At 48.1% G+C, this 24,625-nt stretch overlaps 2 protein-coding genes across 7 annotated transcripts in view; one reads left to right on the forward strand and one right to left on the reverse strand.

The window, feature by feature from the left end:
• On the forward strand, window positions 1–5,865 carry ALKBH2 (alkB homolog 2, alpha-ketoglutarate dependent dioxygenase). Of its 5 annotated transcripts, none has more exons than XM_045200821.3 (5): window positions 1–607; window positions 851–1,289; window positions 2,496–2,694; window positions 3,505–3,823; window positions 5,731–5,865. In XM_045200821.3, the coding sequence occupies exons 2-4, from the start codon at window positions 1,013–1,015 to the stop codon at window positions 3,809–3,811; spliced, it is 783 nt and encodes a 260-aa protein (XP_045056756.1). In that variant the 5' UTR covers window positions 1–607; window positions 851–1,012; the 3' UTR covers window positions 3,812–3,823; window positions 5,731–5,865. The 5 variants fall into 5 exon arrangements, with proteins under 5 accessions (XP_045056756.1, XP_045056757.1, XP_071077984.1 ...); XM_045200822.3 differs by having other exon boundaries at window positions 1–381; XM_071221883.1 differs by having other exon boundaries at window positions 1–377.
• USP30 (ubiquitin specific peptidase 30) overlaps window positions 5,562–24,625 on the reverse strand; it is a 25,064-nt gene continuing 6,000 nt past the window's right edge. Inside the window, exons 4-13 of one of the 2 annotated variants that reach the window (XM_024566834.4) lie at window positions 19,526–19,629; window positions 15,192–15,290; window positions 14,602–14,644; window positions 13,400–13,494; window positions 10,588–10,647; window positions 9,989–10,075; window positions 9,281–9,361; window positions 8,960–9,179; window positions 7,194–7,314; window positions 5,562–6,398 (exon numbers count right to left, since the gene is read on the reverse strand). In XM_024566834.4, coding sequence (XP_024422602.3) covers window positions 6,134–6,398; window positions 7,194–7,314; window positions 8,960–9,179; window positions 9,281–9,361; window positions 9,989–10,075; window positions 10,588–10,647; window positions 13,400–13,494; window positions 14,602–14,644; window positions 15,192–15,290; window positions 19,526–19,629 — 1,175 coding nt within the window. In that variant the 3' untranslated portion in view covers window positions 5,562–6,133. Of the gene's footprint in view, window positions 6,399–7,193; window positions 7,315–8,959; window positions 9,180–9,280; window positions 9,362–9,988; window positions 10,076–10,587; window positions 10,648–13,399; window positions 13,495–14,601; window positions 14,648–15,191; window positions 15,291–19,525; window positions 19,630–24,625 lie in introns of both variants that reach the window. The other variant, XM_024566833.4, reaches the window with a different exon arrangement.

The following is a 24,625-nucleotide window of genomic DNA, read 5'->3' on the forward strand; positions in this document are numbered from 1 at the left end:
AGAGCGTAGGACTGCAGGACTCGTGCTTCTACCTGCGACAGGATGCCAGTGGCCCAACTCCCAGGGAGAGGTGCACCGAACAGCAGCTCCCAACCATTGATGACCCTCAACGGTTGCAAATACATTCTAAACTCAAAACACAGTAGTGCTTGCAACACACCCAGAAGGCCAATAGGTAGCGCCCGAGGGCCGCCCACCACCCTGTTTCGCGGATTCGCCCGCTTTTCCCAGCTTGCTGCGGGGATCTACCCGGAAGCACTGCAGCGGTCCGAGTGAGTTGTTTTCTCTTCCCCGGCCCCTCTTTCCACTGTGCGGGATTCGAACTACGCAGGTGCCGTCTGAGATTTTAAAGAGAACCTTCGCCACCCCCACCTCACGCACGTATCACAGTTATTTTCTATCAGAATTCCTCGTGCTTGCCGATGGATCACGTTTAACTGTTTTACACGTAGATTCAGTCATATCCATTTGAGGATCACTATAGTCCTTACCTGTTTTAATAACGGCTGGGAGTCAGCTACGGGTGAAAGGGAGATATACACACTGCTTCCCTGGATGACTTTCGGCAAGCCCCCTACCCTCTCCTGGTGTCAGCTTCCTCTGTAAAGTGAGGATTTGGGTTGTAGTTTCCAAATTTGCCTGCGGTGTGTGAATTCGAAGGGAAACGGGGGAGGGAGGGTGGGAGGGGTGTCTTTACAAATTCAGGTGCTTGGGGGTGGAGTGCAGGCCTTGGGGCTTTTGCAAGCTAACCAGCTGATTCGAGCATCTCCAGGTGTGTGGGAGGCGCTGGGCTGGACCAGGTCAACCCAAAGGACCTTAGTCCAGCAAGAATCCTCTACATCCTTTGCAGGGCATGGTGTTAAACTTTAAAGTGGAAACCTGAAAACAAGGAGGAATGCTGCTGTGAATCACTTTGCCACAGAGCAAGTTTTTGCGCCTGGGACAGAGCCTGGGCAATGTCTCTCTTTTTGCCCCACCACTGACTCCCAGGCCTTTGCTTTGTGGAGGCAGGATGGACAGATTCCTGGTGAAGAGGGTTCAAGGAGACCTTTTGGGAAAGGGGGAGCAAGAGCAGGCAGGGGAAGGCCCAGCAGGGTTGGGAGAAGACGAGGAAAGCACCAGGAAAAGGCCCAAGAGAGAACCGCCGGGGAAGGGTGCAGACTTGGCAAGCCCCAGCTGGCGACACATTCGGTCCGAGGGCCTGGACTGTGATTACATGGTCCTGTTTGGCAAAGCTGAAGCAGACGAGATTTTCCGGGAGTTGGAGCAAGAAGTGGAATATTTCACAGGTAAGCAGAGGACTGCAGGGTGCACACTAAAGGCTTGTTTGATAAAACTAGTTTATGTTTCGAGAAACTGGAACTCAGGAGCCATTAATTACTGATGAGTTCGTCAATTGATTCAACACATTCTCTGGGTGCCTGGGCGCCAACACCCTGGCTAGGTGCTTGGGATACAGGCCTTAAAAAAAAAAAAAAACAGGATGATCTGCCCACTGGGGCAGATGACGGGAGTGAGTCTTTGGTGAGAGAATCATCTGGGAAAGTTGAAAAAAAGAAAAGAAAAAAAGATGCTGAGTTCTGACCGAGATCCATTGAATGGGAAGAGCTGGGAGGTGCAGCCTGGGTATCGGTGTTTTTAGAAAGCTTCCTGGTGATTCGAACGTGCAGCCAGGGCGAAGAGCCACTGGTCCAGTAGGAGAGACAGCGAATGACCAGGTAACTCAGCACTGTGTTTTCAGCATCACCTGGAGGACTTTGTTGCTTATGTCACTCCCATTGCTGGGCCCCACTCCCGCAGGCCAATGTCTGCATTTTCAGGTCATACTGGCACTGCTGGGGACCACACACTGAGAACCACTGCAAGGCGGCAGAGCACTGGGAAGCACAGAGAAGCGCCAGGAGGCCCCAACCTGTAGACTAGCTGTTAGTCCCATTTTCATGGGGCCTTGTGCCCACAGTCTAGTGTGTCACCTAACTTTATCTTGCTCACATTTCAGCCTCTGTATTTTGGTCCTACTGTTGTTAAAGCAATTAAGTTATAGTGTTTTTTAAAAAAATTGAAATAGGACCATGTTTTTCTAAGCAAAGGACAAGAATCACTGTTCTTACATGAAAATTTTGGGCAAGGCACACAGACTTTTGAGGCAGGGTCCTTGGTCAGGTTATCAAGTTATTTCTGCCCTGGCTGATGTGGCTCAGTTGGTTGGAGCATCATCCCCTGGCCAAAGGGTCGTGGGTTCGATTCCCAGTCAGGGCACATACCTGGGTTTTGAGTTCGATCCCTGATCTGGGCACGTACGGGAAGGCAACCCATCGGTGCTTCTCTCTCATATTGATGCACCTCTCTCTCCCTAAAAGCAAAGAAAAAAGATGTTCTTGGGTGAAGATAAAAAATTTGTTAAAAGTTATTCCTGTTTTACTACTCTTTCGATCATGATTACTTGGGGAGCAAGTGTGCCTGGTTTCCTGAGCTGCTGTGTTTCATCTGCCCAGGTGCACTGGCCCAGGTGCAGGTGTTTGGGAAGTGGCACAGTGTGCCAAGGAAGCAGGCGACCTACGGTGACGCCGGGCTGACCTACACGTTTTCAGGCCTCACTCTGTCCCCAAAGCCCTGGATCCCAGTGCTAGAGCGTGTCCGGGATCGTGTTTCTCTGGTGACTGGACAGACCTTCAACTTCGTGCTCATTAACAGGTGACACCCTACTTGTTTTTCACTTTTTCTGTTTTTAGCCCACTGCACTGAATTGCATCAGTCTTCTGCCTCTCCCATATTTTATTCACTTTCCCAACAAATAATTCTCCAGGGCAGCAGAACTGTCGTAGTGGAGTAGCACAAACAGACAGTCTTTATGGAGCCCTTGCCACAGTGGGAAGTGAAAGGTGACTCACTGCTGAGCCGCCAAACAACAGGATTGCCGACTTGACCAAGAATGGCCGGGAGGAAGGGTCTGGGTATAGGGCAGGCTTTCTCAACAGACGTTTGGGGCCAGATAATTCTGTGGTCGGGACTGCCCTGTGCATTGTAGGATGTTGAGCAGCATCCCTGGCCTCTCCCCAAAGCAACCAGAACGTCTCCAGACATCACCTGGTCCCAGGGCGGGCAGAATCGCGCCAGTTGATAATTCTGAGTGTGGGGGTGGCGGTTATGGGAGGGCTCAAGGGCATGCTGCCATTTGAACTGATAACTAAATGGAGAGAGCGAGCTGGAGCTGCACAACCTTTGGGAGGAAGAGCAGAGGGAGCTTGGAGTGTCTATAGAGCGAAAGCCCCATTGACATTGGCGGAAAGCAGTGAGGGAAAGGCGGGTATGATCGATGAGCTGAGGTGGGCGAGGGCCAGACTGCAAGGAATGTGGGTTTGATTCTAGGTGTAAGGAGAGACTCGCCTGTGGAACCAGAGCAGACGGGGCAGCGCTTCACACTGTGCGAAACGAGGCTGCTGCGATGTTGGCGCGCTTCAGGAGAGGGCTGTTCCTTGACCTGGGCTTGCTTCCTCACCGTAGGTACAAAGATGGCCGTGACCACATTGGGGAACATCGAGATGATGAAAGAGAACTGGCTCCTGGCAGCCCCATCGCCTCCGTCTCCTTTGGGGCCTGCAGAGACTTCTTCTTCCGGCACAAAGACTCTCGAGGCAAAAGCCCCGCCCGGAGGGTGGAGGTGGTCAGGCTCCAGCTGGCCCACGGGAGTTTGCTGATGATGAAGCCCCCGACCAACTCTTGCTGGTATCACAGTCTCCCTGTCCGCAAGAAGGTTCTGGCTCCACGCATCAACCTGACCTTTCGTAAAATTCTGCCTGCTAGGAAGTAAAAAGGTTTTTCCGTAAGTGCTTGTTCTTCCTCCTCCTCTCCCTACTCAAAGTCAGATGTGGTGTTTCCTTTACAAACGGGGATAGAAAAGGTGTTACGTTACATAACAATGCAGAATTCCGAAGAGGAAGTTCATCTCATATCAGGAAAGGATGAAAGCATACCAGTTGACTTTTTTCCTAGCAAAATGATACTTTTATTGCTATAATACACAGCAGATACAAAAGGTGCCTTTTGCAAGTACATAAATCAGCAGTTTTTATGTCATAAACTACTTTAACTTATGACTTTGCAAAAAGAAGCTATTTTGTAAATAACTTAAAACTAGAAATAAGATTATCTGGCTGCTACTCAGTGCCTAATAATTTACAAAACGAGGGGTCAGCTTTAAATCAGGTTAAGAGACTGCACACGTATCATTCACATTCACAGCCCAGGCCTCTGCCCCACAATCTGCTCCCAGCACATTCCAAGGATCAGCCCCTTCCACGCCCGACATCTCCCTTCAATGGCAAATTTCAAAGAGTGAGCAGTGGCAGAGCAGTGGGTACTCAAAGCTACTACTTTGAGGTGCGGTGTAAGGTCACACAATTGGGTATGTGTCCGCCAGACTCAGGTAAAGCAGGTATGCTCATTTCGACACCAAAGCCAGGGTCTGCAGAGAATCAGGAAGGGAGCGGCAATGAAGGAGTCGGACACTGCTAGCTGCTCCTTGCACCCTGAAGGTCACGGCCTGGAGAGCCACACGGCGCTTCTCCAGTGTGTGCATGCTCGGGGTGCACGCTGGGCCTGGCAGGATGGCAGTCGCCCGGGCCTCTTGTGCTTTTAGCTGACACCGAGGCATCGTCCTCAAGTGTCCGCCAGCTCACCCCCACCGGAGGAGGCAAGGTTCTCCTCTTTCCCCCAGGTGGCCTTTGGATAGGTCTGATTCCAAATCTTATCTCGGAAGAGTCCATAGGAATTTGGTATCTTTTTTTTAAAAAAAAAAAAATACAAAAATCTAGCTAAAACAGAGATAACTCCTGTGTCATCAAAATGCCTTCCGCGCTGGGCTGCATTCATGAGACTTACCTGAAGAGGGAAGGGAGTGCTCACATTAGCCTTTTTGCGTGAGGCTCCTGGAGAGGGACGTGGGCCTATAACAAAGCGACAGTCCTAGGTGTCAGCTACAGGTGTATGTTTAAAAAATAAACTTTTTGTGGAAAAGCCTGGCCTTCGACAGTCATCGAATCTCACCCTTCCCATTACAAACGAGGAAGTGGAGGTCCAGAGGGGCTGCCGCGCTGTGGTCAGTGCCCTTCCTTCTGACTCAAGTTCTCAAACCAAGGCCGGGCTGCCTTCTTACACAGCCCCCGGCCCCACCTGTAAATCTTAAGAGCTCTGCATGAGCAATAAATAAATAATGAGAATAACTGTCCAAAGTGGGTGTTTGTGTACGAAAGGGTTTTCTACGGAGCAGAGGAACCGCAGGTGTACAATTCTGGCTGTTTACAAGGATTTACACTATAATCGCAACTCTGAGTCCCGCATATAAAAAGTAAGAGCAACATGTGAGCAGCAGTTCACTTAGAACTGGTGAAGTAGTGAAAGACCTTCCCCGGGAGGCGGATTTGGCAGATAAGCTTTTACTACATATATATATATTTATATATATATACACACACACAAAGAATCAAAAGATTAGAAAAAGACATACAAAAAGGGAAGGTAGGTGTTCTTTAGGCATCTTTTAACCGTTCTTTTGCTATCCCTTGAGAAACTTAGAAGAGGGCTTTTCAAAAATTGTTTCTATGACTCTTAGAGAATGTATATTTTCCAGAATGGATGTGCTACGAAAGCAATCAAAAGTGAAAGGCACTTTTTCTTCTAAATTGTTGCCATTGATAATTTCACTAATTCTTGTCAACAATTTTTATACAGGCCTGCTCATTAAAAATAAAAGGTCTACGCTGAAACATCAAGGGATTTGACAAAGGTAGCTCCCCTCCGAGAACACCTAGCATATTAGAATATAAAAGAGGTGCTTCTGGAGTCTGATTTCTTTTAACGACCCGCATCAGGGAGCGAAAAGATGCTCTAGACATCGTGAATGCTCTCCTGACCCGACAGCGACACGGTCCAGTGCACACTAGCAGAGCTGTTCCGGCCGATTGTGTTTGCGTCGGGGCCGCCAGCTCCCTGCTGGAGCCTGCTCTCAGAACACACCAGAAGGCTGAAGGGCCCTAGCGGGCTGCCTGCACACACACGCGCGCGGTCGGATTTTGTCTTTTTCCTGGACAGTTTGGACAGTGCCATGAGGTCTAGCTTTGGGGATGGGGCGCGATCACTCTTCAGACGTGTACTCGCGACTCTGGTGCTGCACCTTGGAAAGAACCCGCTCGTAGAACAGCAGGTAGGCGCTGGAGGACAGGACCTCCTGCAGGCTGGCCCGGCGGACCGTGTCGTCGGAAACCCACAGCCACTGGTTGCTGGCTGAGAGGGGGTTCTTGGCCGAAGGTGGGGACCGTCGGTAAGTCACGAAGTGTCCAGAGTGCATGTCTCCATGGTGGACGACAACTGCCATCAGCCGGAAGAGGTACGTGGAGGAGCTGAACGGGAGGAACAAATGCCGGTGGTTTGCAAATACAACAGCGGTTTACAGGCAAAAGCAAAAAGTAAAACAACCCCACTCGACAACAGGGGGTTGAGACAATGGCACATCCTACAAGTGAACACTACAGACCACTAAAACACAGACCTGCATTTAAAGCGCGACACCCACTCTCTGAGCGTGTTGCGTGTGCACGCGCACGCCCAGGGCTTCACAGAGTGGAAGACCTAAAGGGTTTAACTGGCGATCTCTGGGTGGAAGCCCAAGAAAGTAAAAATGTGTTGTTTTATACTTTTTTCTACATATTCACATATATATTCACACATACATATAATACACACATATTTGAATTTTACGTACTTTATAATGCTCATATTTAAAGTAACTGCCAGCCCTGGCTGATGTGGCTCAGTGGACTGTGTGCCGGCTTACAAACAAAAGGGTCACCAGTTCGATTCCCTGGCCTGGGTTGCAGGCCAGGCCCAGGCATTAAAGTCCCCAGTAGGGGGTGTGTGAGGGGCAACCACACGTTGATGTTTCTCTCCCACTCTTTATCCCTCCCCCTCTGTCTATAAATAAATAAAATTTAAAAAATAAAAATTAATTAAAAAAATAAAGTGACTTCCATTTTGAACAAAAATAAACAAGAATGCATAATAGAGAGTTCTACCTTAAAAATGAAAGAAAGCTATCTCTTCATTGTCATTCAGTTCTGTGAAAAGCTGATTTTGGAAACCAAGAGACAGAACAGCCTCCAAGGAGGAGTGAGGACGCCTTCCGAGGAGTGGCTCACCTGTAGTCCGGAACTACTGGGAGGGGGAAGGGCACCGGGGCTGGCAGGGCAGGCAACACAGACGGGGAGCAGGCACCATTCATAAAAATTTGGGGTTTGGGGCCCCCTGGGTGATTCAGAACTGCAAGAGAAAAAGGCCCAAGGCAATGAAAATTAGCAGTGGTTTTGGGTAAACAAAGCGTGGCTTCGATTACCCTGAAATTTAACTGCCCAATAATGCTACAAGGATAAAACAAATATTTCCTTCTGTTACGTTGTAAAATTTCCTACCTTTCTGTCCCTGTTTTAAACCCCAATAGGAAAAGCCCACAGAGCCTGGTCCACTGTTCACTTTGACAGCTGTGTAAACCTGAGACAGAAACAGGGACGAGATTCCCATCCCTGTTTGCTAACGACCCCTGTCAGAGTTAAGCAGTGGCTAATTTACTGGCATTCTGACCTGAACCGGGTGGCAACCTTGACGTGACTGGCACTTGGGATGGGCAATTCTTTGTTGTGGGGGCTGTCCTAGGCAGTGCAGGACATTTAACATCATTTCTGGTCTCTGCCTACTACTACATACCAGTGACACCCCTCTCTCAGTTGTGACAGGCAGCAATGCCACTGCCCAGTGCCCTCTGGGAGGCAAAACTCCCTGTTGGAGCCACTGAGCTAAACATTCTCTTCTTTAATTGTCAGCTTCTAAGGAATCCCAGCCTGTACCCATGTGAACAAATGTTTATGAGCATGGCTAAAATAATTGCAGAGATATTTCCATCTCTTTCCAGGCGTCGCCCGTGGGGGGTGTAAGTGCCGATCTGCTCGCCGCTGGCCTCCGTCAGCACAGCCGCCACACTCTGAGCACGAGCAGACCTGCACCCAGGGCCAGGGGAAACGGGTGCCGGTGGGAAGAGGTTCTTGACCTAAACGGGCCAAGGACTGAGCCCTCACCCCTCAAAATACAGTGTCCCTGAATGACGTCCTACCAGGCCACGCAAATGGGGATGTAAAAGAGAATAAAGTGGCAAGAAACGCGAAGTGGGGGGAATCTGGGGTGCCAGGGAGACAGTCGTGTCTGGAGAGGAAGCAGCGTGCAGGTGGTGAGCTCAGGCTGGGAGCCCTTAAAGTCGGTGGGTTCCCCTCACCTGTAATCTAAAGGACGCACCACAACATATCAGGTACTTTTTAACACTGCCCGACACTGCCTTCTAGTGCCAGTTCTCCCATCTGCTGTTTGCTCGTGGACCAATCTTTTAACCTCTTGAAGCCTTGATCTTCTCCTCAGTTAGGCTGAGGGTAATAAGCCGGCTTCCCTGGGACCCAATTCAACCAGGGACCTCAAGTGAGGGCAGTAATGGAATTAGATAATGAACCAATAAAGGAGAAGCATCCACCCCAGTAAGATGTTCTGTGCTCCCCAGCCGGGACATTTCCTGCCCACACTTCCTGTGTCAAGGAGACGACTGTACTAGGAAGAAAAAGAGAAGAAATTCACTGGAATGATATGATGTGAGCCGATTACTGCTTAGCCAAAAGGCTGAACAGAAATCTGAAGCTCTTCTTGTATTTTTCCAACTGTGACAGTTTTTACAACCCTACAACTCATGACTACATAATTTTAGCCTCTTTTAAGGAATCCCACCCCTCCTGCGCCATCCTGCTAGTCTCAAGAACCTCAGCAGCCACTGGAGAAGACCTCCTGGCATAACGGCCCCAGAAGCCGGGGATGCCGAATTCCCTCCCTTTGTGCCACAGACTCCCGCGGCCTTAGCGCCCCGGGCACACACCTGATTTGGGGGCTGCTGGCCCATCCTGCAGTTCCAACGAAGGCCCTGCCTTCGCGTTCAGTTTAGGGCTGTGTGGGCCAGGTTTATGTCCAAGGAGGTGGTACTTGTAGATGTCCATCATCAGGAATTCATTGAACTGCACGTGCTCATGCCGCTTCAGGGGCGTGCCGTGGCTGGACCAGCTCAGCCGCTGGAGGTGGATGCACAAGCACTGGGGGAGCTGCGGGCGGGGAGGGGGAGAAACCGGAAGTGCTGAGTGTTGGGAGCAGCCCCCGAGAGTCCTCTAAAACAGCCGGTAAGTTGTGTGTGGTGTGGGCTCACCTTCCCTAGTTTTAACTGTTTAACAAAAGTGGTCCTCTGGTGTTCCACCTTTTCCCCATTCAACGTCCCTCTGGCTTCATTCTGAAATACAAGAAACATCTCTGCGGAAATTCTCGGGAGGGCATCCAGGGAGAGCTACCCATCAGATTGTTACCTATATCTGTATTCAACTGGCCCTTGACTTCTACCTGCTGAAATGAACTCAGCTGCCTAATTTCTTGTGGGTCGTTTTTACTATTTTATTTTTACGTAAAATAAAATAATAGCGTAAAATAGCGACAGTGGAGGAAAGAGAAATGTAGAAGCTCTGACACTGGCATGTAATCCATCTGGTGGGTCTTCAAAAATTCTGTCCTGCACAGTCCCTCTGAATTCAGAGGGTGAAATGCAACTGCTTAGGAAGGTAGGCTGGCAGCATAGGTAAGGCGGGGTGTGGAGGAGTGGGAATGGAAGGGGCTGTAGCAAACTGGGGAGGGCACGCCCAATCTCAAAGCATGGTATTCAAATATCTAAACATTTGGAGAATAAAACAAAACTCCTCAGGGAAGGAGAGCCAGTCCATGGGCTGCCAATTTCCCAGTTTGGTAGAAATGGCTGCAGCTGAAAAGACCGTCTGGGAATAGCCGGAAGAGCTCAGGGCCAGTGGTGGGAGAGGCGCTGTATCAGGCACAGACTGTGGGCGAGGTGGCATTCGGGGTTAGGGCGTACCTTTGTACAGTTGTCACATACAACATCCCGCACCGATTCCGATGAGACGAAGTGGTGAAGGCAGTGGTCCAGGGTCAGTGGGTGGCCCTACAGCATGAGCAGAAGAGGACTCATTACTACAACTCAAAGGGAGCCACACTGCAATGGTGAATGATGGCCACGTGAATCCTGGGGCTTCCCTCCTGCTCATGTAGGCAAAGAGGCGTCCCGGACACAACGGGATGCCTCCTGAGCAAACGTGGAGCTCAGGGCGCCCGCAATGCACTACTGTGATGGATTCGAGGGTGTGAGGACGGAATATTGCAGACGATTAGGGACTTCTGCACTGTTTTAGGTATTTTTGCATTTGAGATTAATGTGTGTGTGTGTATGTGTATGTGTGTATTCAAAAAAGCCAAAATTTCTGCAGCAAGAGAAAAGCAGCCCACCTCTTCTCCCCTCAAACTGGGCCATGGTACCACACGTTAGAACTGAGATGGGTGCAACCAATCACGTGTCTGAGTAACACATGGCCCCTGAGCTACACAAAATGCCACACAGCCCTTTCAGACTCAAATGCCCCGAAACAGACCCCAAATAAACCACAGATCAGTACGTACCCATGTGGCCGCTGGAATACTTAGTGAAAGGCTATCAAAGGTATCAAATCGAACAGGACTCTGAAACAAATATCACAGAAAATCCAGAAAGGACTTAAGTTTGATTCAAAATTTTATAGATGGGAAGACATATGCTATTAAAGTTTAACATTTAGATGCCCAACATTAACATAATGAAACATAAGGTACTTACCTAGAAGTGAATTCTATTAAAAATAACCTTGTAAACATACAAGGCACAATAACACTGAAGAACAGCTGGGAAACCTAATGGGACGCAGCTGACCCACGGTTCTGGGATTGTGTCCCATGGGAGTAACCGTGGGCGTAACTACAAGGATGTTCACCACAGCGTAATTTATAACGGCAACGCATGACTAGCTAGAATTTCTGCAGAATGATTACATAAATTATATTATGCTCACAGAACAGAACACTATATGAAAAACAGTGTTGCAGAAGAATGAATGATGATGCAGAAAGCTGTGCATGTTAAGTTATTAATTGCAGGAAACATGATACAGTAGGGTAAGGGTCCCTGCTTTGGGTGACGGCAGAGCAGCTTGGCTAGACTAACTCTCCTTGAGACAACAATTGTAAAACCTGGACCAAAACTAAGCAAAGCTATGTGAATGACTGGAGAGCTACCAAGCAGGTAGAAATTGAAAAGAAGTCAACTCTTGGAAACCCAGGAGCTCTGTGGGTGAGGTGTGCATCGGGTAGCTTTTTGTCTGAAGGTTCTCCCCAAAACCACATACGAATTTGGTGAAAAAAATACAGGTAGAGATTTAAGAAATTCAGCAAACTCCAAGAAAATACAAAAAACTTACGCATGGCATGGACAAACTGCTGAAGTCCCCAAACAAAGAGACACTCCTGTAAGTAGCCAGAGGGGAAAAAGGACGCTATTCATAGGAAGGGCCGAAATGCAGGACGCTGACTAAGCATCAGAAAGGACGCGGGGCGTCAGGCCGAGAGGACACAACAACACCTAGGAGGTGGTGAACTGAAAACAAACCGAACGCAACCACAACAGCAACACCGTCCCCCCGAAACTCTACACTCGGCAAAACTAGTCTTGGAAAAAAGGCAACACAAAACCACGTTCATACAAGTTCAATCCAGGTGAATCTGCTGGCGAGAGACCTGCACAAAGCGTTAAAGGAATCTGTGTCGGCTGAAGGGAAAAACCATTCACCGGACTTGGGCCTACAGAAAGGACTGAAGACAGCAAATAGAGAATTTTCTTTTTATGTATTTTAAACACATTTAACTGTTTAAAGCAAAAATTATGACCGTGTTATGGGGTCTGCAATGTATGTAGAGGTATACACGTGACAAAAATAACACGAAGGACCGGGCAATAAACTACACTTTCGTAAGTTACCCGTCTTTCACATGGAATGTAACACTAACTCTAAATGGACCATGGTAAGTTAAAGTTGCATGATCTTATCACATCCCCCTAAAATTTAAAAAAGTATAGCTAAAAGCCAAGAAAGAAATTATAACAAAATACAAAAAAGTATTGTAATGTTCTACAACGAAACTTCTGGAGCCAATACATGAATTTTTTTAAGATCTCAAGATACAAAGTCAATATAAAACAATTCTATTTCTATATGCTAGAAAAAGATTTTTAAATTCCACTTATAATAGCACCAAAATACAAATAAAATGCAAGGAAAAATAAAAGAGGTAAACAGACAAGACAGAGATGAAAAGATACTGAAGACGCAGGAGTTGTAAGCCATGGACCTTCCTCATTAAAAAGGAGCTGCGAAGAGACACCACTTAGCACACACCAGGATGGCGAGGACTGAACGCCAGACGACACTGTAAGTAGGTGCTAGTGAGGATGCAGAAAAACTGGAAACCTCACTCACTGCCGGTGGGACTGCGAAATGGTGCAGCCACTTTGGAAAACAGGCTGGCAGTTCCTCAAAAGGTTAAACACAGAGTTCCCCAAACTTCTACTCCTAGGGATTTACCCTGGAGAAATGAAAACATGCCCACACAAAAACCTGTACACGAGCATCCACAGCAGCATTATGCATAACGGCCAGAAGTCGAAATAACCGGGATGGCCATCAGCGGATGAGCGGACAGATAAAACTCGGTCTCCCCGCACAACGGAAGGCTATCGGGCAGCACACAGAAGCACGGCACCTACTACGACATGGTGGGCCTTGGACGCACTGTGCCGAGTGGAAGCAGCCGGTCCCAGGGGACCGTGCGCTGTCTGATTCCATTTACACCGAACGTCCAGAGTGGACACGTGTATTCAGACAGAAAGCAGAGCAGCGGCTGCCTACGGGCTGCAAGTGAGTGTGAGTGTGTGGGGGGGGTCGGGGATGGGGAGTAACTGCTGATGGGTACAGGTTTTTTGGAGAGGTGATAAAAATATCCTAAAATTATTTGAGGTGATGGTTATACAATTCTCTACTTTTGTCTTATGTTGGAAATTTTCCAAATAAAAAACTATTTTAAACCCTCAAAAGGAAAACAAACTAACAAAAAAACCAGCCCTAGAATCTATTGTGTCCTACTTCGGTATAGACCCAAACGTAGGCCACAAATTCTTGCCAGCGCACAGTGGGTCTGCTGTGCTTGGCGCAGAAGAGGCCACTGAGGATCGGATGACATGTCAGCACTGCCCACAGGGAGGGACAGTATGCCAACCACGTGTGCAGGGCTCAGGCAATCCCAAACGCCACATGCCAACGCCAGTCCCCGTTCTCTTGGTCCTTCACGAACTCTAGCTTAACAGAAAACCTCAGGAGCAGACGGACAGCCCCGGCACCGAATTTACCTGGTGCTCACAGTGTTTGCAGACCATGTTACTGGTGAGTCTTCCGTGGAAAGGGTGCTGAGGTTTCCAATGCCCGGACGTGGGGTGAGGCGCCCCTGGAACATAAAACAGCTTTTGATCTGCTGCCCCCAGCCCTCTGGCACCAACCTCCAAACTCACCCTCCTTTTTAGCATGTGGTAGCAACTCTCTCTTTAGAAAAAAAAAAAAATGCCCCTGAGAATTAAATTGAAATAGCTTTTCTTATTGACATAGAGCAAAAAGACAAGCCATTCCCTTCACAGGGAAACTTACACGGGTCCTCAATGTGGTTTCCGTATAATGGGCACAGCCACGTTTAAAAAAGGAATTTGTGTTTGGCAACGTCTTTTTATAAACATACCCTTAACACGCTTGAGATGTCAAAAGAGGGATACCCTGAGTGAACGGTTCATAAAGTACGATAAACTTCTGAAATATCAGAATAAGCGAGTTCTGGAAAGTGTTCTTTTTGATGTGGATAGAATGGGGGTAATGGAGCAAGCACAGCGCGGCATGCCGGTTGGAAACACAGGCCCTGGAGTCAGGCGGCCTGGGCTGGGTCCTGGTTTGGCTCCTTATCAGCTACGGCACCCGAGAAGCCTCCGTGTGCTGGAAACAGGGCTAACCGCTGTCCATGACCCCGGTGCATCGATGTTCCGGAGCTGATGTGAGACTTAAATGGGACATTACAGCGCCTGGCGCGCAGTACGGGCTCCAAAGATAATTGTTCTTATTCCTACTAATGAGCAAAGGAATGGATGTCTCTTTTTAGAAGTGTAAGCCTTAAGAAAACAAGGATTTCCTTCTAAAGAGGACTGTGATCATTCGCAGTACAAGTTGGCCGAAGTGGAAATGCCGAGAACACAAGTTCCAGCTTATTAAGCTCCTAACAGGATCTTTTCAGGAACATAAAAAGTAAGCCCTTGTCTATAGCAGAAGTCAGTCCGTTTGGAGGGGGCTGAAAAGGGCCGAAAAAGGCTACGGCGTGAGGAACAACTCAAGCTGTTCACCCAGGGGACGATTTAAAGCTGTTTCCAAAACACACACACACACACTCCCCTTTGCGAGCACACACAGTTCCAGCCGGGTTAGATGTCACCAGAAAAAAAATTAAACAAGCAAACCATTGCCATATCTAAAAAGTACCCATCTTCTACGTCACAGGTCGACGGAGAGTGACTACCTCTTGTGCGGCAGGTTATCCGCTGGGGCGTTATCTCCGACTGCTGCTATGGGGAGAGAAACAGACTGAAGACCCCACAGCGGCCCTCCGACCACCCCCACCCCGCCCCCAAATCTTACAAGTTTCTGCACTGACAGCCCCCCAAACCAACTTTTAACAAAGGTTTCTAAAAGCAGTTTCATCGCCCTCTCTGGTTACCGAGCCTATTCCCTCATCAAGAACAATCAAAACACATTCCCTCTCTCCGGAATATTACCGCCCACCTCCCTTTATTAGCTAACTTTTGTAATGTTCCAGGGAGACGTGGATTCACTTGGCATTCCCAGAGCTCCGTGTTCCCCTGTATTAAACAGGGGGAAAATGTACTCTTTCTTTTTCAAGCCAACACAAACTGCGGCAATGAATCGTTCTGAGGGGTCATTCATCGCAGTCACCACCTGTGAAGATGGCAGTCTAAGGCCCTCCCCCAGCCCCGACTCACTGCTAACTGGTACTGACTCTGATCTGTGAGTTTAAATTGTCCAGAGATTACACCTGTGGTCCCTACACCTATTCGATCGGCACGAACCACGTGAAATGTCATGGCTTACCTCCAGGGACCGCACATCAAACAAATGTGTGACCCGGGGCTGGCGGTCCCGCTCATCCTCCAATGACGAGGTGATGACATGGAATAACTCGTGAGCATCCTGCCAAGGGCAAAGCAGTCTTCAGGGAAGCCCGAGGGGCCCAGGGCAACATGGGAACCACGCCCCCTCCGTGTAGACCCCGGAGCAGCCACCCTCGGGCTGATGTGGGCAGGGTGTGCGATCTGCCTTCCCAGGGCCCAGCTCGTGGAAGGGAGACAGCTCCACCCAGCCATTTTCACAGGGGAGACCCTGGCCTGAGAGCCCCAAGGGAGAGAGAAGGAAAGGAAGTGGGCAGGGTGCCTTCTGCCAGCTTCTCTGAGCCCGTTTTAGCTTTATAGAGGTGGCCCTGACTGCCACTCAACCTGACTACCTTTTCTCGTTGTGGTAAAGTACACGAAACCTAAATTTCACCATTCTAACCATCTTTAAGCGTACGGTTGTGTAGTGTTAAGAACATCACATTGTTGTGCGACCATAGCGCCATCCATCTTTGGAACTTTTTAATCTTCCCAAACTAACTCCGTATCCATTAAACATTAGCTCCTCCTTTCCCTCTCCCCACTCCAGCCCCTGGCAACCCTACTCCACCTTCTGTCTCTGTGAACTTGGCTATTCTAGGAACTGCCTGTCCATGGAGTCAGACAGTCCTCGTCCTTCTGTGACTGGCTTACAGCCCTTGGCATAATGTCAAGGTTCATCGACGTTGCAGAACTTCCTTTCTAAGGCTGAATGACATTCCATTATGTGTGAGTATGTATACTCCATCGTGTGTATACAGATACACATGCATTTATATACGTGTGTATACACACACTACACACACACCACATTTTGTTCATCCGTGCACCTGCTGATGGACAGACACTTAAATTACTTCCGCCTTTTGGGTATTACAAATAACATTGCTATGAACACGGGTGTACAAATATCTGTTCAAGTCTCTGCTTCCATTCTTTTGGGCTTATACCCAGAAGTGGAATTGCTGTATCATAAGGCAGGGGAACTACTTTTTAAGGATCAATTCGATGCCCCTCTCCCAAAAAAGCCAAAGCTGCCCCTCACTCCTCCAGGAGGGGTGGATCCGCCCTGCACTCTGACTCCGCTGATCCTCACTGGGCTCTCAGCTTAAGCGATCTTTTAAAAGGCAAATAAATGACTTTATTCTTCTGTTTTCAAACTCCCAATGGCTTTCGCAGCTAGAGTAAACCCCGCCCCCCTTCTTAGCCTGCCTACAGATCCCAAGGGATCCAGCCCCTAGAACTCGGTCTTTCATTCATTTCGCACTTAGCCCTTTTTTACTTCCCTTTAAGTTGAGGTAACATTGGTTTATAACACTATATAAGTTTTAGGGATGCAACACTGTAATTCAACATCTGTACACTACAGCAAACCCACCACCAAAGGTCCTCGGGAGACCCGCCCTCACCAACCCTCCCTGACTTAACCCCGCCCCTAGCCAATTCATCAGCAGTCCTACAGGTTCTCCCTCCAAAGCGTGCCCTAAATATCTCCATCTCCCCTGCCCTAGATCCATCCCATCCCTGGCCTGGACACCTGCAATGACGGTCTCCCACTTTCCTCTCGGCCCCTACAGTCCCCCTTGTACACAGCGACCAGCGTGGTCCCTTTCAAACGTAAGTTGGATCCCTACCCAAAGCCTCTCGTGGCCACCCACTGCACACAGATCAGAAGTCCAAGGCCTGCCCACGACCTCCCAGGCCCTGCGCACTCTGCTCCCTGACGACGCCTGCAGCCCCTCTCCTCCACTGCTCTCCCAGCCCTGGCCCCAGCCACACGGGTCTTCTCACTACCCTGCAAATACGGCACCCTTGTCCCTGTCCCAAGGCTTCAGCCCTGGCTCCTGCCACTGGAGCACTCTGCACCCAAGACCTTCATGGCCATACTTCTTTCAGACTCCAGGCCTCAGCAGAGACCTCACACCTCCAGAAGAGCCTTCCCCACCTGCAGTGGTCTCTGACCCCAGCTCCCAGGCCTCCCACACGCACACTTTGTCACATGTTTTTTTTCTTGTTAGCACACCTTGAAGTCACCTGTTTACTGCCTACAGCCCCGACCCCCACTAGAATGGGAGCTCCATCAGAACCCGCAAGTCAGGTCTGCTGCACAACCGCAGGCCCCCCACAGGCCGTGGGAAATGTTTGCTGCGTGGACAACCGGGTCCCCTCCTAGACTGTGAACGGCAGTTAGCAGAGCGTGGTGGACAGCCAAGGATAAGTAAGGCAAGGCTCTCGTCCTCGAGGGACTCACAATCCAGGCACACAGGTGACGGCCTACCCACCACCTGGCAGCACAATGGTACTATCAAGACCAACAAGCCACAGGAGACAGGGAGACAATAAGCTCTTCCTGGGGGCTCAGAGGGCCTTTAAAACAGGATATGGGCCAGCCCTCGAAGTCCTGAGCAGGGGTTCACCAGGGAGAAAAGTTCCAAGACGGACGGAGTTGGATCCAAATGCCCCTGTCACTGTGGGCCAGGTAGCCACTTCAGCACTGCAGGGGAGGGTGGGGCCGAAGCGCGCACAGTACCACCAGAACGGCCCTGCCACTTAAAGTGCCGTGCGGCTTTGGGCGAGTTGCTTCGTTCTTCTGGACCTCAGTGTCTCACGGGTACGTGGGGATAATCGCAGTAACTCTTGCAGGGGTGTCCAACCTATAGCCCAGGATGGCTATGAATACAGCCCAACACAGTATCGTAAATTTACTGAAAACATTTTTTTGCTCATCAGTTTTCGTTAGTGTTTGTATATTTACTGTGTGGCCCAAAACAGCCCTTTTTCTTCCAGTGTGGCCCGGAGATGCCAGAAGGTTGGACACCCTGCTTTACAGGCTTGTTGTGAGAATGAAACATAACTCACACGAGCAAGCACTGAGCCCGGCACATCTCCCCCACACAGCTCTACTGCAGACCCTGGAAGGTGGCCGATGGCGGAAGTGTGCTGTCGGGTGACTAGATTAATGACAACGAAGATGCAGACAAGGCCCTGTGCTACATGCCCTGGATGTCTGCCAAGAGGAAGGCAGACATACTCGGCTCTTTTCCATGCACACTGCACACTCCCTGGCTCAGCACCTGCTGCGCACTGAAGGCGGAGATGCTTCCGAGGGCTGCCTGGGACTTAAGCGGACCCTTGACAGACGAGCAGGGCTTAGAAAAGGTACCTGATGTCTCGGGGACTAACTCTCTGTCACTCTCAGTTTAGAGAAATGGAAAATGTAGCTAAATAATTCCAGTCAGAGGAGGTTTTAACAAGTATTTTCTAAATGGAAAAGTATTTCACCACATACAGTGGGTTGCTCTAGATGCGCTGTAAGAGAAGTACAGATATCAACATCATGTTTAAAAAGTCACACACACACGGCTTCAGATTCAAGTGCAGACAGATAACCTTTGAAAATAAGGGGAGCTAGAAGGCCTTCCCACCTCTCTCTTTAGAGCTTTTCAATGCTTTTCTTTCAGCCCCACAGTACTGGGAGCCCAAAGGCCATCTCCCCTTCCTCTGGCCTGGTGCCTGGATGGTGAAACAGAGCAGCCAACCCCACACTGGACAAGGCCATCTGGAAATGTGGCTCACGAGGATGCACCAGAACATCACTGGATGCCACATTTGTGTCCGTAGCCTTGGCCTCAGACTTTCCACTGGTCTGGGGAGGGTGCTGCCAGATGAGGGTGGTCAGTACCAAAGAAGGCAGTGAAGCTGCAGGTGTGGACAAGGAGGTAGAAGTTGCTGGAATAAATAAGGTCCTGGGGCTGCATAGGACAGCTGCTCTCAGTCTAGGGCTACTTTAAGTCAGGCTCTGATGACTGTTCTTGTTTTTGCTTTTTTTTTTTTAAATGAGGATGGGGTCTACAAAAGGGTCTTCCCTGAACCTCTGAGCCCCTTAGGTGAAGCCACCTGCCTCTCTAAAGGACCCAGTTGCCCTGTCATCCACTGACATGCAAAGTCACTCAAGAACTAAGAAGATTTTTGCTCTTTGGCAACTTGTGCTTACCCCTATCCTGCTAACAATCCTTCCACCCGTCAGTGAGAAAGCTCTATGCCCCCTCTGATCGTGAGAGCAGGAACAATGCACGTAATCTAGCCTGGAACACAAAGGCTGTCTAAAAAAATGTCACAGAAATGCGCACTCAGGCCAGGCACCTGCAAGGTCAATGCCGACATTTACTCTGCCTGCTGCATCAATGCAGCCGGTTTTCAGCTGTCACCTTGAGCTCAGACCCCAGCTCATTAGTGGGAAGGGTTCTCTAGCAAACCTGTTTTGAATGTGGTGTTCACCTGCTCTTCAAATGAAGAGATCTGCCATCTGTACATTCTTAAGACATCCAACAAGCAGCTTGCATCCAAGACCTCATCATCGGTAACTTCTTGGCAGGATAAAGCTGGAACCAAAAAAAGGTAACACAATTATTAAACTCACCAGCATACCAACCAACCAGAAGACCTGCACAGCACAACATACTGAAGCTAATTAAGAATTTAAGAACTGTAAAATTCACCTCGGAATTATATCTCCTCCATCATTCTTCCTTGTTACCTTCGTATACTATTAAGTGCTTTGTGTGTGTTGAATGAATGTGATTTTTCATAAGGCTGCAGCATTTAAATAAAGCAATTGATTTTCACTTACTTGCATTACTGTCAGCATAAATTTAGTGTTGCACGATTCTTATTGCACGACATGATTTGAACTCACAACTCACAGGGGTGGGAGGACACTTCAACACTCATCCAGTCCGACGCCGCACTCGGCACTTCACTGCTCTGCACAGGAGGGGGCTCTGCTCGTCTTTGCCTGCATGTGAGTTTCTGATTATCACAGCAAAGCAGGGAGCCACGCGGGGCGGCCTAATGGGTCTGCTGAGTTGTTACTTTTCAATCATAAGTAGAATCAAGACCAATAAACAAAAATGAAAGCTTGATGGGCTGGCAGGCCGGAAGGGATTGGCATGAAATAGACACAGTGATGAAAAGCAAGGACCTACAACCAAGATGACTGTAGCCAGCAAGGCTCTCACTCAGAATGAAGGAGACCAAGAGCTTCCCAGACGAGGAAAAGCTAAAGGAGCTCATCACCCCCAAACCAGTAGTACAAGAAGAGTTAAAGGGACTGAGGAGGAGGAGGAGGAGGAGATAAGAAGGAGAAGAAGTTAAACCTATGAATAATAAAATGGCAATTACTACATACCTATCAATAATTACTTTAAATGTAAATGGATTAAATGTGCCAATCAAAAGACGCAGGGCAGCTGAATGGATAAGAAAACAAGACCCACACAGGTGCTGCCTGCAAGAGACCCACCTCAGGTAGAAAGAACCTACAGACTGAAAGTGAAGGGGTGGAAAAGACACTTCACGCAAATGGAAACAAACAAAAAAGCAGGGTAAGGAATACTTAGGTCAGACAAAATGGACTTTAAAACAAAGGCAATTAACAGGAGACAAAGAAGGACCTAGCAATTCCACTTCTGGGTATTTACCCAAAGAAATCCATAGCACTTAGTCAAAAGAAATATGCATCCCTATGTTCCCTGCAGCATTACTCACAACAGCAAAGACATGGAAGCAACCCAAATGTCCATCAGTGGGTGATGGATAAAAAGGAAGTGGTACATATGTACAACGGAATACGACTTGTCCATAAGAGTGATATCCGGCCATTTGTGACAACATGGACGGACCGAGCGGGTATTATGCTAAGTAAAGTAAGCCAGACAGAGGAAGACAATACCACATGACTTCACTTACATGTGGAATCGAGAACACAAACGAACAAATGAAGCAGAGATGCAGAGAACTGACGGTTGCCAAGCGGGAGGGGCGCTGAGTGGGTGGGTGAAGAAAGGTGAAGGGAGTGAGAAGCACAAGTGGCAGCTGCGATGTAGTCACGGGGGTGTGAAGTCCAGCGCAGGGCGTACAGTCAGTAACACTGTGATAACTGTGTGGCACTGGGTGGCCCTAGAAGTAGCAGGCGGGCCACTTTGTAAGTTACACAAATGTCTAACCATGATGCTGTACACCTGAAACTACTATATTAAAAATGTCAACGGTTACTGAAAAATTTTCTTAAAGTTTTAAAACTCCAGTGCAACTCCAAAGAAAAGTTTGATGAGCTTATGAATTAATATTATAATTAAAGCTAGGTTAGCAGTCGGTAAACATTTTAGGTCTCAGGGGACTCTGCAGCAGCTACTCAACTCTTGCCGATGCAGCACAAAAGCAGCCACAGATAACACTGAACAAATGGGCCTGGCTGCGTTTCAATAAAACTTTATTTACAAAAACAGGCAGTGGGTCAGATCTGGCCCAGTGGCCAGAGTCCGCTGGGGCCTGACATTGAGCATTCCGCACCCACAGGGTATCGCACTGGGCCAGAGCAGGAGGATAAAACCACAGGGCCTGTCAGCTCAGTGCTGTTTCTGGGAGTTCAACCACTCCCCAGATGAATGAAGCCAGCCTGTAGATTTGCAGCCAGTGAAATGGAAAAATTCCTTTGAATAATACCTCAGGCTCTGGACCCTGGAGGTTCTGAACACTGCCACCCACACTCCTGCCTGAACATGGCCCTGACTTTGTGAGCGGGGCCCCACAGAGAAGCAGCAGCCCTGGCAGCCAGTGCTAAGAAGTCCTGAGGCTTGGCTTACCCATGCAAATGTTACCCTGAGGCCTGACCTCTACCTCCAGAACAAAGGGAGCCCATTAGGGAAGGAACTGTACCTTCCTCCTTCCTCCTACGAGCATCAGGCAGCCCTTCTGTTTGCATCTTCCCTCCCAAGGTTAATTTTAAGTCCCTGTTAGCTCAATCTTGCCTAAAATGCTGTGGAGCAATTTGGCATGGTCTACTGATTTTCACAGCCTACAATCCAGCAATTTCACTCTCTCAGGATCCACCCTTGGGAAAGATGTGTTTACGTACATGCCTGACATGTACACGGGTGTCCACTACAGCCTGTTTATCAGCATAAGGCACTTGAAGCAAGTGGCTAGATAAACGGGTGTCTCAGTATTATAGATACTGTGTAACTGTAAGAGTGAGTGAGGTTTGCCAGTAACACGTCTGATAAGGGACTGATATCCAGAATACACAAAGAACTCTTGAAACTCAACAACAACAACAAAATACAGACAATTCAAAAATGGACAAAGGACTTGAATAGAGAATTCTCAAAAAAAAAAAAAAAAGACGTACAAATAGCCAATAAACACATGAAAAGATGCTTAACATCATTCATCATTATCATAAATCAAACCCACCATTAGATGCTACTTCGTACCCACTGGGATGGCGATTATCAAAGAGACAGACGACAAGTGTTGCTGAGGACGAGGAGAACCGGAGCCCTCGTGGGTGGGAGTGTAACATGGTACAGCCTCTACGGAAAACAGTGCAGTGGTTCCTCATAAATTAAACAGAACTACCATCTGATTCATATGCTTCTGGGTATATGCCCCAAACAGTTCCAAGCAGGGACCCGAACAGAAATTCGTACCGGTATGTTCATAACAGCATTGCTCACGATAGTCAGAAGGTGGAAACGACATGAACATCCACTGACTTATGAGTGGATAAACAAAATGAAGTATTATTCAGATTAGGCCTTAAGAAGGAATGAAATGATAACACATGCTACAAGTGGATGACCTTACAGACATTACGCTAGGTGAAATAAGCCAGATGCAAGGACAAGTAGTGCATGGTGCCACTCAAATCCACAGAGACGGAAAGAGCAGAGGTTACGGGGCCTGGGCGTAGCGGGGGGTGGAGTGGTTCAGTGAGCAGAGTTGCAATATGGGATGACGAGCAGCTCAGGGGATGGAAGCAGCGGCAATGGCTGCACAACACTGTGAATGCATTTAATGCCACACAACTGAACTGTAAATTTAAAAACAATTAAGATGGTAAATTTTATGTTCTCAATGTTTCATCACAATTTTTAAAAATGAGCAAAGGCTGGCTGGCGTAGCTCAGTGGATTGAGCACGGGCCTGTGAACCAAAAGGCCGCCAGTTTGATTCCCAGTCAGGGCACATGCCTGGGTTGCAGGCCAGGTCCTCAGTAGGGGGTGCATGAGAGGCAGCCACACATCGATGTTTCTCTGCCTCTCTTTCTCCTTCCCTTCCCCTCTCTCTAAAAATAAATAAATAAAAATTTTTAAAAATGGGCAAAGGACATGCACAAACTCACAGAAGACAACAAATATAAGGCCAATACACTTGCACACACACAAACCACGGTGAATGTGGTAGAGCTGACATGTACTGCAACGGACGTTTCTCTAATGCATATTATGTTATTTGGCTAAAAAAATAAACACACAATATATAATTCCTATGGGTACTTAGAAGTGTGTTTAAATGCACAGGAAACAGTCTGGAAGCAGGCACTGACTCCTCACTTTGGGGAAGGAAGGCAGCAAACAGGACTGGGCAGTGATACAGAGGACTCCAGCCTTATCTGTAACGCTTTCATTTTTTACAGGGGGAAGTTATTCAGGCAGTACTTGTAAACTGAACCTTTTTTCCTAAAAGTAAAAATAAAAGACACTGAAAAGCAAAAGCAGAGAAAGGACCATATACTCTAGGTACAGCTGACCTGGCATGACTGGTTTCGGGCCCTGGGTCACACCCTGTGTTTGTGGTTAGGACAACTCTTAGACCTGCATCCTAACACCTATGTGGACACTTCGGCTTTTCACACAGTCTTTGCAATAGGTGTTTTTTTTTTTTTAAGAACTTGCTTCATAAAGATTTCTGTGTCAAGAGGAGATCACATGGGAAAATACCTCCATGAAACAGTGGAGGAAACAATATTTAACTGAGTGCTTTCTCAATCCAATTTTTCGCTGACTGTGGGGATAACACATGCTCACTGTGGAAAGTTTTTAAAACAAAATGTTTTCAAACTCTCAACCACACAATACCAAAGTGGCCGTGGCTAACACTGTGATCTTTTTCTGCCCAGTCTTTATGTGGAGAGGTTTTTGCTTCCCTGAAATCAAATGATATCCTTTTTGTATCCTTTGTTCTTTCAAACTTAATGTTATAGCTTGTGCCGCCTCCAAAATTAGAAAAAAGACTTGATAAAGATGGTTCTGAGTGGCTGTGTTCTGGGCTGGCCAAAACGTTTGTTTAGTTTTTTCCGTATGATGGCTCTAGTCGTACTGAGTTGTCTTTAACTTCATTAGAAACAATTTTGTTAGATTGTGTTGTGACAGCTGTCATATCAGCATGCATTTAAAAAAACCTTATCAAAACTGGCGAATTTTTGTGTAGCCATTTTAATATTAAAGATGAAAAAAATATGTAACATATTTGGCATAGTATGCTTTATTACTTCAAAAAAGGTAAAAACGCTACTGAAACACAAAAAAAGATGTGA

Source organism: Desmodus rotundus, chromosome 7, assembly GCF_022682495.2.
Source record: "Desmodus rotundus isolate HL8 chromosome 7, HLdesRot8A.1, whole genome shotgun sequence".
NCBI classification, from domain to species: domain Eukaryota; kingdom Metazoa; phylum Chordata; class Mammalia; order Chiroptera; family Phyllostomidae; genus Desmodus; species Desmodus rotundus.